At 44.1% G+C, this 14395-nt stretch overlaps 1 protein-coding gene across 6 annotated transcripts in view; it reads right to left on the bottom strand.

The window, feature by feature from the left end:
* LOC136572915 (centromere-associated protein E-like) overlaps nucleotides 1-14395 on the bottom strand; it is a 73778-nt gene that overhangs the window by 3947 nt on the left and 55436 nt on the right. For all 6 annotated transcript variants that reach the window (XM_066573928.1, XM_066573931.1, XM_066573933.1 and 3 more), the window contains 11 exons: nucleotides 14050-14214; nucleotides 13698-13862; nucleotides 13373-13588; nucleotides 10874-11098; nucleotides 10581-10790; nucleotides 7966-8166; nucleotides 5769-5972; nucleotides 3614-3726; nucleotides 2430-2527; nucleotides 2186-2342; nucleotides 626-1131 (listed from right to left, as the gene is read on the bottom strand). In XM_066573928.1, coding sequence (XP_066430025.1) covers nucleotides 626-1131; nucleotides 2186-2342; nucleotides 2430-2527; nucleotides 3614-3726; nucleotides 5769-5972; nucleotides 7966-8166; nucleotides 10581-10790; nucleotides 10874-11098; nucleotides 13373-13588; nucleotides 13698-13862; nucleotides 14050-14214 — 2260 coding nt within the window. The remainder of the gene's footprint in view (nucleotides 1-625; nucleotides 1132-2185; nucleotides 2343-2429; nucleotides 2528-3613; nucleotides 3727-5768; nucleotides 5973-7965; nucleotides 8167-10580; nucleotides 10791-10873; nucleotides 11099-13372; nucleotides 13589-13697; nucleotides 13863-14049; nucleotides 14215-14395) is intronic.

The raw sequence follows: 14395 nt of genomic DNA, 5'->3' as shown, positions 1-14395 counted from the left end.
CGTGGACACACTATTGTACCTACCTGTCAACAAGCTCCAAAAGTTTTTGTGACAATCTCGCTTTTAGCCTAAATAGCCGTCAGGCAGTGTGTCTATAGCAACTAGACTGTCAAACAACTAGTCTTTTCCATGCGTTTCCCTAGTTTACCTAACACTAAAGGCCCATTTAGACACAACGATTTTCGCTCAAAAGCCATCTTTTGAGCGATAATAGTTGCAGGTAAATGTGCCCATCTTTCACTTTTCTGCCAAAAGAGGATTTTCAGTTCGGCATAAAATCCATCATTCAGCAGAACAGCTGATAAAGACTGCACGCTGTGTTCTGCCTGGGGAGCGCGGATTACAGTGTCTCAGCTGTCAGCCCCGCAGCAGAACAAAGGGAACTTAGTCAGAGAACAGCGGGTGGTCTGCTCCCTGAATACAGTTCCCAGCGGCTCACATGCAAAATGATCGCTCAAAAGCCAAAAGCTTAAAAGCCGTGTAGACCGCTCACCGAGCTGCTCTGCCTCCATGCTGGCAACGATTTAGGATCTAACTCAACGTCTCTGGAGAGAATACATAGGACATTCCACAACGGTCTACTGCCCATACAACCCTGTGATACAGAAATACACCTTTTAATTACCTGATAAAGTGCCAAGGTTGGAGTTATCAAAAAACTTGTCCGGCCAGTAAGGTAAAGATTTCGATCTCACGTCAAAGAATTTCTCTTTAGGCGAATCGGTTTTCACTGGCAACTTTTGCTTTTTGCAAGGTGATGCAGTTAAAGTGCTGAACAAAGGCCCATCTGTCTTGTGTGGAGAAGCTGGACGCTTTCTGTAATGATCAGTATTTCCCGGAGAGCTAGCAGGAACGCTGTGTCGCTCCCTATTTGGGGACATTGGTGGAGGTTTGTGAGTTACGGTCTTACTTTGAGACAAGTCCCGCTTTCTCTGTAGCCCAGTTTTGCCCGGTGAAGTTATATAGCAAGACGGCATCTCGGACTTCCTTGGAGAAACCTCTGTAGCGCTGCAAAGGTCTGTATTGCTATGAGACATCATGTCATCATGCAATGAACTAAGGAGTGTAGTAGGGGTCTTAGGAGACTGTTTCTTCAGCTGTTTAAGCTCTTCTTCATAAGAGGATATGTTACTAGGAAAAGCAGAGAGGAGGAGAGAAAAAAAGTCAAAACAGTAACAGGTTGTATTTCCTAGGAAAACCACAATGCCGCTGATCAACATTTAACCCTTTCCAATCCAGTCTGGAGCTGTACAGCCTTCAATCAGAATGTCTTCAGACGTCAATGTCAAAAAGATATCTGGCAGGGTATTCTTACTGTAGATTACTGGCTGCTCTGTTGTCAGGGGCCTCTCCAGCATGTCCCATACCGCAGTACTGGCTTTAGCCAGCAGATGGCGCCATTGGATAATGGCAGAAAGAGAAAGCCCCCTAGGAAACCCTGAATCCAAAATTGGATTGCAAAGGCTTAAAATAAATATATGGTCAGAAAATCATCCCATCATTAGAAGATGGACAAGTTAGAAGGGGGTTTCCAACCAAAAGCCATTCAGGACATCCTCAGGATAAACTCCCAGTGATCACGAGAATGGTGCATTTGAAGCCCCCCTACTGAACGGAGTGGTAGTGTGCATGTGTGACTGCTGCGCCATTCACTTCTATAGGACCAACTGAGGTAACAATGTATCACTCAGCTATCTGTACACAATGAATAGAGCGCTGGTCACATGTACTTACCATTGCCCCGTTCAGCAGGGGTCCTGCTGCAGTTGGACATTACTTGTAGTTTAACAAAGACATTTTGGTCCATGGTGTTTCTTTTTTTCAAATGTAGCATAAGGTTTGGCATTCCCTCACCACCATAGAAAAACTAAACAAAAAACATAATACACTATTGCATCCATAGACCGCTCACCGCCGTCTCCCACGGTGGTAAAATGCTGTGATCCACCCCTGTGGGAAGGAGCCTGAAGTGTGGCTCTGCTGCAGTATGCAGCATATACCATAAGAGGCCATTTGTGAGCTGTATAGAAGGAGAAGCTTTTTTGCATTTAAGACCCCCCTTTTCTCTGACGTATGGTAAGAGGTGGAGTTTGTCATCCCCAAGTGCTTTATAACACTTCCTAGAAATGCCCTACTCTTACCGCATAGTTTAGAGAAGCTAAGGCAGGAGAGATGGCAGCCATACCTTGACAGCTGATGGCACCTTCTCTTGTACTGTGCAATTTCCCTTTTCAGCTCAGCATTCTTTGACTGTAGCACAAGCATAGCCGTGCTCTGCACGATGCCACTACCACCGCCGCAAGTCAGAGGGTACGCTGGGGCGCTGGAGCTTCCAGGACCAACTAAGGAAAAACATAAGAAATATTTTTACTTTTTCTGATATGATCAAGGAACACCCTCCTCTAAGGATTGAAGCCTCATTTACATGCCTGTATCATCTAGGTCTTTTTGTGATCTTCTGAGCTGCTCTCTTAATTTTCGTAAGCGTTCTTCTTTGTCCTCTACACAAGCTTTCAAGGATGAAATTCTAGGGAGCATGAAGAAATACATTTTAGTGTGGCTTATTGAGAGTATCAAGAAAAATCCCCTCCAGTGACTAGTCACAACGTTCTGTGGTCCTACAAAAAAAAAAAAAAGCATCTCCCAAGGGCTCTAGAGCTGCTGAATTGCCTGGAGGGCTGCAAAATCTCTGCAGACATGTGAATTTTTATTTCCTTCCAGATCCAGCTTACTATATTTCCCCTTACAGTCTACATAGCAGCACAATGAGGAGGGTTAATTCTCCCTGTATACTATTAAGATGGGGTTTTAACTGGTTTCATTAAAATTCCATCCAACTACAGCCCCCTGACCCTTTAGAAAGGATGCCTCTCCCCCCCCCCCCCCTCACTTTGTTTTTTCCCCGGTTTTGTGTGGACGAGGACAGATTGTTAAACTGGTTCCCTACTGCTTTACCATGCTGGACTTCCTAGATGGTGCATTCCCCAGCACAAGCCATATACTGCGTTCTGCCATTGAGCTTGTTGGCACTAATGCACCTTTACTTTTCTTCCCTATAGGCAGTCCATTATAGCATTCTTCATCACATCATATGTGTGGGGAAGAGGTTCCCTAAGGCCCAATGTCCACGGGTGGATTTGAATTGCAGAGGATCCGAAATTCAAGCCGCCCATAGGGAAGCATGGGCGTCCGCAATGGAAGTAAAGCTTGCGGATTTGCTTTGCAGATCTTTTGGTCCGGAAAACAAATCACAGCATGCTCCATTTCAGTGTGGTTCCCGCAAGGACGGCTTCCATTGAAGTCAATGGAAGCTGTCCGATTTGCGGCCCACCCACAGCTGACACTGCAGACGGGCTGCGGATTTTAAAAGAATACATAAGTCTGTACTGCGGATGTCTGAGCCCTAAAAAGGGCTGTAGTTAGAGGTTAACTCTTTTGTATGTTATGACAGATGGAATTTTAAAGAATCGATTTAAACACCATCATTGTACCATTTAGTTTAAGGAAAAGCAGATAAACGAGTGTAAAGGGGCTTTTCGGGGGATTGATGAAGTGGATTTTATTCATGATGCATATTTTTTATATCACACACAGCTAAACCGGACATACTTACTGCTGCTCTGTAGATTTGGTCAGCTTCATTCTGTCCATCTCGCCCTTCACGACTTGATCTCTGAGGCGCTCTATTTCATTCTTGTAGGGTGCTGCACCTTTGGAAACCTTTTCCTTGTTTAAGAAAGAAAAAAGTTAAGCCCCAAAGTCAAAACCAAGTTTTATCAGATTTGTGAAAACAGCTGAAAGTGTTTAAGGACCTACAACGAGCCCTACAACAAATAGTGCGCAAATATTACCATACACAAGACTACATGTACAGAGGGGAAGACTTCCCAATCATCTGAATACTTACATATTGCAATCTTAGGAGTAAACAGCAAAGTAGCCATTAACCCATAAAAGGCAGCACTGAATCCGTTAGACGACTCATGGAATAACATTCATAGAGATGCATTGTCTTAAAGGAGATGTCCCGCGCCGAAACGGGTTTTTTTTTTTTTTCAACCCCCCCCCCGTTCGGCGCGAGACAACCCCGATGCAGGGGTTAAAAAAACCACCCGCACAGCGCTTACCTGAATCCCGGCGGTCCGGCGTCTTCATACTCACCTGCTGAAGATGGCCGCCGGGATCCTCTGTCTTCGTGGACCGCAGCTCTTCTGTGCGGTCCACTGCCGATTCCAGCCTCCTGATTGGCTGGAATCGGCACGTGACGGGGCGGAGCTACACGGAGCCGCTCTCTTGCACGAGCGGCTCCATAGAAGACTGCTGAAGACCCGGACTGCGCAAGCGCGGCTAATTTGGCCATCGGAGGCCAAAAATTAGTCGGCACCATGGAGACGAGGACGCCAGCAACGGAGCAGGTAAGTAAAAAACTTTTTATAACTTCTGTATGGCTCATAATTAATGCACAATGTATATTACAAAGTGCATTATTATGGCCATACAGAAGTGTATAGACCCACTTGCTGCCTCGGGACATCTCCTTTAATGCCCTTTTACACGGCCTGCTTGTTGCACATAACGTTCTTTGCTTGGGCAGTATAAAAAGGCACAGACAAAATCTGCCGATGAACTAGTGAACGCTCATTTGTCAGCTGATCGTTGCTCTTCATAAAAAGGTTTGCTGGTCAGCCACATAACTCCCCGTGTGAACTGAGACATCTATAGCCGGATCATGTAATAAGGAAAGTAAAACAGTGTTGATCTGGTCAATGCTTGAAGATCGATAATCATAACATGGGGCTGAGAATCGACCCATATTAAAAGAATATAACTAGAGATGAGAGAGTATACTCGCTAAGGCAGATTACTCGAGCGAGTAGTGCCTTAGCCGAGTATCTCCCCGCTCGTCTCTAAAGATTCGGGGGCTGGCGCGGGTGACAGGTGAGTTGCGGCGGGGAGCAGGAAGGACCGGGAGGGGGTGGTGGGGGGGGGGGGGGGCGAGAGAGAGATCTCCCCTCTGTTCCTCCCCGCTCTCCGCCGCCAGCCTCCGAATCTTTAGAGATGAGCGGGGAGATACTCGGCTAAGGCACTACTCGCTCGAGTAATGTGCCTTAGCGAGTATACTCGCTCATCTCTAAATATAACCTAACCTGTACAAAAATCAGCTGCTTCACTCCTTTATCTACCACTACCATCGATTCCAAGAGTACAGAGATCTGAGAGAGAGCAGTCGAAAGGCTAATGCTACATCCCCGAGGTCCAGTAGGATATCCCCCTCTCTAGGTCCCATCGTTATCTTGGCTGGAATAGAAGGGTGAACGATGAGGATTCCGCTTCCCATTTGTTTTCTGTACTCACGAGTGCAAGAAGTGGACAGAGGACTATATAGCGCTCTGGAGCACTACTGTAGTACTCAGGAGGACATGCTGCGATTTTTCAGTCAAGCGATCTTGCACAAACAGATAGTCTTTAATGGGTCCATGGACAGCTCACAGATGGAAAAAAGATGCCTACGTGAATGTTCCCCAACAGATTACCTCTAGAGAGGTGGAGAAAAAAATCTGTTGCTACCTGGAAACAAACCTGGATTACTTTCTACCATGAAAAGCCCTGCCTCCTCCTCTCCTTACACAAACTTCTACCTGGCCCTCCTTACTTTACCACTACCAAGATGCAAAGTGCAAGTGCAAAGTGCCGGCCAAGTTTCATGCAGGGAGCGCCTACAGCTAAATGGTTAGTAGAGCAGTGTATTTTGGCATTGCCTATTTTACCTGGAGAACCTGTATTTCCTCCAGCGCTGCCTGGAAATGCTTTTCCTTTTCATTCATCTTAACCTCCATCTCAGAAAGCGCGGACTCTGCGGTGTTGGAGCGCAGCTGCTCTTCCAGCAGTAATGCCTTCTCCGCTTTTTCTTTGGCATCTGCTTTGGCAGAGCTCAGCTCATTTTCCAGACTCTGGACCAGATGCTGCTTTTCCTGCAAAACACCAGTAGACACGAGTCATCTCTAGGACATTAATGCATGTAATTGGTTGAAAGGATGCCTTCTGCTAGGCTTGCATAGACTATACACTGGCACAGAACAGTTAGCATTGTAAAGCTCCCAAGATTACTTCAAAACTGCCAAGTGAGGGGAGGAAAGACTAGGAAGCCGTCCAACAATAACTGCAGGGCTACAAAACAATAGTCCGCTAGATTAGAGCAGCTCAGCTGTAAGATCATTTGAATACAGCTTCTACTTCTGAATTATAAAAAAGGCAAATGAGAAATCATGAACTTTAAACTTTCAACTAAGGCACATTATACAAGTGGCAGTAGAGAACTTTGTTTTTTTTTTTAGGAAACAAAGTGTAATAGATACTGAATTTATACGATTAGTTTTGCCATGTGTAAAAAAGTAGACCCTGCATGTCAGAGCAAAACAAATAAGCCAGATAGGACAACAGCATATCAGAGTGAATCCTTGTGTTTGTGCACAAATCCACATGGAACATCCCCAGAGGATACAACAGCAGCTCCGTTTATGAGATTTGAACACACAAATTGACTATTTGGATTTCTCAACTCTGCAGCACATCAATTCATTTCAGCCCTTACAATGCAGAGGGGTGAAATATGTATGTTACACATATGGAGATTGATGATTTCCCATTACATTTGGGAGTGGACAAGAGGCTTCTGCCCACAACTAGGAAGATGCTCAGGTGTATAAAGTTACTACTCCCTTGAACCGCATACCGTACGTATTTTTCACTTTATAAGATGCACCTTTTCCCCCTCCAAAGCAGGGGGGGGGGGGGGCAGAGTTGCTGCGTCTTATAAAGTAAATATGCCAAAAACTTCGTTCCGATCGCCATTTTAGCGCATTCGCGAATTTACCGCGCGAACGCGATTTAGTTCGCGCGATTGTGTGAAACTCGCGATCACACGAACAATTGTGCGACCAGTCTCCTCCCCACTGCCGCCCATACATACCTGTGATTGGTGGAGGCGGGGAGCAGCAGTAGTACCCGCCGGCGCTCACCACCAAACGGCTTCCTTCCTTCCTCCTGCGTCAAAGACGCACCGCTGTGATATAGACCGGTGCGTCTTATAAAGCGGAAAATACGGTACTTTTACCGAGGTAAAAAGTATATCAAGGTCAAGCCACAAAATCTATATTCCTACCCTTTATTTGAATGGTATGGCTTCATAAAAAGTTCTAAGCAAATGAAAAGTTACTTGTGTTGGCTTAAAAAAAAAAAAAAGTCCCGACATGCAGCAACTCCCCATTACATAAATCAAGTAGCAATAATATTTCAGCTGCACCTGATTAAAGGGGTTGTCCCACGCCGAAACGTTTTTTTTTCCCAATAGCCCCCCCGTTCGGCGCGAGACAAACCCGATGCAGGGGTTTAAAAAAAACAAAAAACGGACAGTGCTTACCTGAATCCCCGCGCTCCGGTGACTTCTTACTTACCTTGTGAAGATGGCCGCCGGCATCTTCTCCCTCAGTGGACCGCAGGTCTTCTGTGCGGTCCATGACCGATTCCAGCCTCCTGATTGGCTGGAATCGGCACGTGACGGGGTGGAGCTACGAGGAGCCGTTCTCCGGCACGAGCGGCCCCATTCAGAAAAGAAGAAGACCGGACTGCGCAAGCGCGTCTAATTGGGCGATTAGACGCTGAAAATTAGACGGCACCATGGAGACGAGGACGCTAGCAACGGAACAGGTAAGTGAATAACTTCTGTATGGCTCATAACTAATGCACAATGTACATTACAAAGTGCATTAATATGGCCATACAGAAGTGTATAGACCCACTTGCTTTTGCGGGACAACCCCTTTAAGCCTTAAGTGGTGCAGGCAAGGACTACGTAAGAGTCCGGAGGATTGTATAATTTAGGTCAACATCGATGACCTATCTGACCCTAGCACAGTCCAGTAAAAGCATAGAAACAGATTCTTAATGCATGTTGAACTACTATACCTTTAATTCCGCCTGGACATCTTTCAGAGTTTCACGCAATCGTACATTTTCTTCTTCTAAGATGTCAGAATTGACAGATGGTGCAATTTGTTGTATCTTTTGCAGCAGTTCCTTATTTTCTTTTTTCTTCTTTTCCAAGTCGGCATCTAAACTCTTGAGATACGTCACCGTGTCTCGCTTTATTTTAGGCTGAACGATTATCTGTGAACAAACATTACAGAATTTCCATGATATCTTCCAAGTGTTAAAAAGGTATCAAAACAGAAACTAAATGTTTTCAGTCATACGCTTTAACAAATATTTGTTGGTGCATCAACATTTAATGAACACCCTTTAGAAGTGCTCAGCAGAAGGTGGAGCTCACTGGAACAATATGGCCAGAAAGAAATTACATCAGCTTGTTCTATTGAACTACTAACGACAACTTGTCAGTAGGTATGTATGTATGTATGTATGTATGTATGTATGTATGTATGTATGTATGTATGTATGAGTGCTTTTTCATGCTCCGCCCTCCATCATCGAAGGTCCTACAACATATATAAAACACAGAGTCTGACCGACAGAAGAACACCACAGTTAGGGCTCTTAAAAAAGGCGACAACAAAAACTACAAATGAGAATACAACTCTGATGTTATCTCAGACAACTCAGCGGTCCTGACAGAAGACACTGACCTACTGCCCCCCCCTACCCCCCAGAGATCCAGGGGCCTGAATGACCTGCAGTGATGTCACTGCTGTGAGAGGAGCCAAACTGTCTTGCGTGAGAATCAAGATGGATGTAGTAGAGCTGTTTGTGTGTTGTGTGATCATAATGGATGTACCATGTAGCACAGCTGTGTAGTGCATTGCGCCACCAGGAACACTGGTACTATAATTTCCTAATTACTAGTCCTTTTCTGAAAAGTAGATGTCATGCATGAAACGGATTAAGAGGTTTTTTTTAAATATCAACTAGATCTACCATAAAAAAATTTATCTGTGGTGGTCTGACCAAACACTCACCATGAACGTGAGACATGGAAACAACCAAGCAACCACGATTGTTTCCATATGTATTTGAACTCTTTGAGGATGGCTCGACTTTTGGCATTAAGGAATATAATTTTGTCTCGGCGAACTAAAGCAAAGGGTGAAATTTCTTCCGTTCACACCAGTAGAAGAAAGACTTCCAGACACTGTGGTATATACTTGAGGAAGATTTCTTGGCTAACAGTCTGAATGACTTGTTCCAAGAAGCCACAAGTTCTTAACATGACAGCCTCAACAGCCATGCCGTTGACTAAAGTATGGACATACTGGGATGGAAGAGGGGTCCTTTTGAAATAAGATCTTCTGAGGTGTAGGCACCAGTAGTAAGATGCAGGATGGCTATATGGACAAATTAACTGTCACCCGGGCCGTTCTGACCAGATTATTGGGAGGTGTTAGGACCAAACTCCCTGCCACGTTCCTTCAAAAACTGTGTGCAAGCATACAAAGAATGGATACTGTTCTGAACGCAAAAGGATAGTCACACAAAATATTGCTTTGATTTAGAATTCTCTCTTCACCCACTGTGCTAATTCACTCTGCAACATTAGTTTTTGTTAGAGGGTTTTTAAAAATAGAACGTTTTTAGTTACTTTTTTTCCCACACCTGCCTAAAACGTTTGCACAATAAAACTCATACATTATGCATGATGTAATCAGTGTTGATGGCAGCACTCAAGCCTTTAAAAGGAAACGTTCAGCGATGTTGACGCTCTCTGCTGTTAGAGGTTGTATTACGTAGCCATGTACTTTCTCCACTCCTTATTGTGTGGGCACATTAGCAGAGCATAGGTGGTCATAATATCAACTATCTGCCGCTCAAGACTGGCATACATATCAGTCAATAACCAGTAAAAAAAAAAAAAAAAAATATAGCCACCCTTGTGGAGGGGGGGGGGGGGGGGCGAAAATTTTTCACTGAAATGCAGGCATCCTGAAGGTGATTAGATGAGAAGGAACCAAGTAAAGGAAGCCCGCCCCTGGCGACAGTAAACTGAGTGGAGGCCAGGAGAAAGAAAGAGCCCTCCCCTGTCCAAGCCCACCCACCACGTGTGCTACACCAAAGCCAGGGACTAAAGTAAGGCTTGAGGCCCGGAATATACCACTGTCAGCGGCCATCCCTGACAATACCCAGTGGCGATCTGCACCCACGGATGCCGTGAACACCACTCTGAAAGAAGAGAACACGCAGCCACAAAAAGCATGTGGCCTACCCACAGGTGAGATCCAGAAATCTTGCTTGTTTGTAGGTGACAAAATACCTATTTTCCACCATAACTTGCAAATAAATTTGCTAAAAATCAGACAATGTGATTCTCTGGATGTGTTTTATCATGTTGTCTCTCATAGTTGAGGTCTACCTATGATGTCAATTACAGGCCTCATCTTTTTAAGTGGGAGAACTTGTACAATTGGTATCTGACTAAATACTTTTTTTGCCCCCACTGTATAACCTACAGAAATGCATTATTTTATTTTTTACACAATCATACAAGCTTATAATTAGCTCTTCTGTGTGCAATTTACTAAGCTACTTTATCACCAAAAACAATTCGGGAACCCACAGTCCATTTTATTTACCTTCAGTCTCCTTGTTAGATGTTCGATGAGTCCAGCAATGCGCCTGTTTTCCCCAAGTACTCGGTCGCTCAGCCTTGTGGTATCACAGTGCAGGTCTTTAAACTCTTCCAGCCACACCGTGAATTCTTTTTTGCATTGCATTTCTTTTTTCAGATCAGTTTCTATACCATTTAGCTCCACTTGGGCCTCAGACAGGTCATCTACAACAAGCTACACATAAGAAAAATTACGTTAAAATCCTCCAGTGACAAACCTTACTTTATTAGTAGTGTGGGGTCACGTGGCATACATACCATCATCATATCCGTTTTTTTAATTATCAGTTGATTCATATATTCAGCTTGACGGCTCTTAAGCTCCTTTGCTGCCTCCTTAGACCATCTCGTCCCATGCTGTTCAAGAGACCGACACTGAAGCAGCAACTCCTGGTTTTTCTTTTGGACCCCACATAATTCACTCTCATAGTCCTGGACCAACTCGTAATTTTTATCTTTCACTGCTGAAGACCTATCGATAACCTACAAAACAATTTTTAGAACCATCGTTAGGACATTAAAATATGGTCAAGATTCAGAGCTGCAATAATAGACAGATATCTATATGGATGAGCCAATGCGCCTGTGTAAGCAGTGAAGGGGCCATGGCTCCTAAACCCTTTAAAGACATGACCATTTTTGGCAATAAGGAAAAAATTTTAGGGGGGGGGGGGGGGGGGATTTTTTTTGTTTTTTTTTTTATCTCCAGCTCTACTTTTCAAAGCCATAACTTTATTTTTCCGTCAACATGACCATATGAGGACTTGATTTTTGTGCTTCCGAATGTAGGTTTTTATTGGTATCAATATTTTGGGTATCGACTCGTGTATTTGTATAGGCTGGGCAAAAGGGTGCCGGTAATTTGTTCTACGTCTGCTTGTCGCAATGGAACGCAGTTAGAACAAAGCTCTGGATGGCCCTTGTCTGGAGTCGGACATGGCGCTAAAGCAGCAATTATACAATTTACTGTATTATAGACAATTGCAAGATGTACTGCAGAAGAGACAGAAGCACAGGACAGCTAGCCACCAGGCAGAGCAGAGGTGTGGGATAATGATCCCAGGATTCCTTGCTGTGAGAGTTGTAGCTTCTTGTGAGAAGAGAAACTGCTGCCGGCATAGCGAGTCCTCACCACCTACCACGGCGAACACACCCTTAGAGTGCCCTGCCTAGGCCTGAACCTGGGTCCTAAATTTTTGATGTTGGCAGTGAAGAACCAGTGATGAAAGTAGTAGCCAGCGGCAAAGCGCGGCGCAAACGAATCCGCCCATTGCACAGAGCTACGTCATTGGGCACAATTTACAGCTTCACACACACGGCTTCTGACTTTCTGCACCAATAAAAGGAAAAAAAGGACCTAGCGGGTCAAGAGTTACAGGAGCCGCTGCCAGGGAAGAGAAGCTCATAACTCCCCTGAAAAGGACTTTGACGTACCCCTTTTTCTTCCAAGGTTATGACAGACAACTGCACAGTTAACTCCATGGTTTGTCCTCCTTGATTGGTCAACAGGGAAAGTCCTGCATGCCTGTATTCCCTGAACCCAAGAGCTAGTTGGAGTCCGGCAAGAACAATATCAGCCCCTTACAGACGCTAAAGGCCCATGTAGACAACGATTATTGCTCAAAATTCTCTCAAAAGCCAACATTTAGGCGATAATCATTGCGTCTATCTTGCGCCCGTCGTGCAGTTATCGTTAAAGATTCGCTTATCGTTGTCTTTCAGTCCGCTTAAAATCCATCGTTCGGCCGTTTGCTTTTCGTTTGGTCAAAATGACGTCGTTCAGTGATTTTACGGGACTTTTCAATGCAAACATCACACAACGATAATAAAACGACTGAAACGACTTTTTAATTAGGGAAAAAATGTCCGTCTTTAAAAGCAAAACCATTGCTCACTTTTATCATTATAATGAATTTCAAGCAATAATCTGTGTGTCTAAATGGGGCTTAAGCTAAAACTAGGAGCGGTGCCCACAGAAGGGGTGTAGCTAGTGGGAGGAGAGAACACTTTCTGCTTAGTGTCTGCCTGCCAGTAGCTATACCCAAGGTCTTCAGCTGTGTCTTTCAATGATACAGGCAAGAAAAAACTGGACGTCAAGAATGTAGACCCTGAACTGAATATTTGAATTGCCTGTAAAAAGGAGTTGTTTTTTTTTACCTGGAAGCATTACCTTCACCACTTTGAACCTGCTAGATCTCTGCAGGGATGATTAGTACCTTCTGACACCTGGATTACATAACCTTTAGTATAGTATAATATATATATCATATATTTGGGGGGGTTGGCACGGCAATTGACTTAATCACTTATCCAAACGATAGGTCTGATTAGTGGGAGTCTCACTGCCGAGACCCCCACTGATCCTGAGAATGGAGGTCCTGTGCTCCCCTTCTCCTTTCCGCAGGCTCACTGCACCCATTACAGTGATATGGAGATTGAATGGGGAGACAGTAGCGCATGTGCTGTACCACCCTTTCATTTTTCATGACACTTCGGGAGATGGCAGAGTACAAAGTGCTTGGCCATCTACGCCAGCCCCATTGAAATGAGTGGCGTACAAGAGTGGTTGTTATTCCATTGAAGATCCACATCACCGAGGGTGGGTGCAATGAGCCAACAGTGACCAGAAGAGATGCATTTCCCATCTTGGTGGAGGCCTCAGCAGTGAGACTCCCACCGATCAAACTTATCACCTACCCTACGAGTAGGTGATAATTCTGGTGCAACCCCTTTATGTCACCCAGACCAGAATTATACCTTAAAATTATGCAGCAGATTTTCGATTTGAGAATTTAGCTTGGTATGTTCAGTTTCCAGATTTCCAAAAGTCTTGGAGAGTGTTGATGAAAGACCTTCTTTTATCGCACTCATCGATTGTTTTTGAGCTTCAGTTTCTCTTTTGAGATCCCTAGAGAGGTTTTTCAGCAAACTGTGATGATTTGTATAAATGGTGGAAACATTTTCCACAAGATCCTATAAAAAGAAAAAAAAAAAAAAAGAAGGACATTTCTTAGAGATTGTCATATTTCATTTAGCCAGCCAATAGGAAATCCTGTTCTACAACTGTAAACATCAATATTACCTTCCATTCTTGATTCTTTCTTTCTAAAGATTCAGTACATACTGCTAGTTGATCTACTTCTTCAGAAGTTTCATTCCGTGTTGAGCGCAAAAGAGTAACCAAACTTTCCAGAGAAGAGATCTTTTTCTCCAGTTTCCAGTTCTTCACCATTGCATCTGACACTTTCTGGAATAAATGCACCAACATCCATGTTCAGCACAAGAGAGGCAATCTATTCCCCTCACAGAAACAAATCCCAGTAGTTTAGGAATTTGTATTCTGAAAACCTAGGTTTATATGCAAGCACAAATGCAAGAGATACATAGAAGTTAAATATCACATGGTGGCCGATCTGCATGGCTAACAGACTTACCACCACCCATTGTTCGTTCTCCTCTTCCACAGAAGCCTTCTCCTTTAACAGTTCCGTTACTTCATTAACTTTCTCAGCTAGTTGGGCGTTTCTCTCATTACACTCCTCTTTCACAGTCTCAAGTTTTGTCTGAGAAGTGATCAGTTCGTCTTGTAGCTGAGCAACCTAGTAAAACAACCAGACAACTCAGGGCATTTACTACAACTGCTAAGTATTAAGTAGTAGTCTCATCTCAGGAACCCCAATCCAATGCGCTTCCAATGTGAAAATAAAGCACTCACCCATTAAATGCAAGTTTCAAAAAAAAAAAAAAAGCCTCCTTTTCTTGAAAAGCTGTAGTGTTCTT

This window comes from Eleutherodactylus coqui, chromosome 7 (genome assembly GCF_035609145.1).
Source record: "Eleutherodactylus coqui strain aEleCoq1 chromosome 7, aEleCoq1.hap1, whole genome shotgun sequence".
NCBI lineage: Eukaryota > Metazoa > Chordata > Amphibia > Anura > Eleutherodactylidae > Eleutherodactylus > Eleutherodactylus coqui.
The sequence above is the reverse complement of the archived record's forward strand: the minus strand, read 5'-3'. Positions and strand labels throughout refer to the sequence as shown.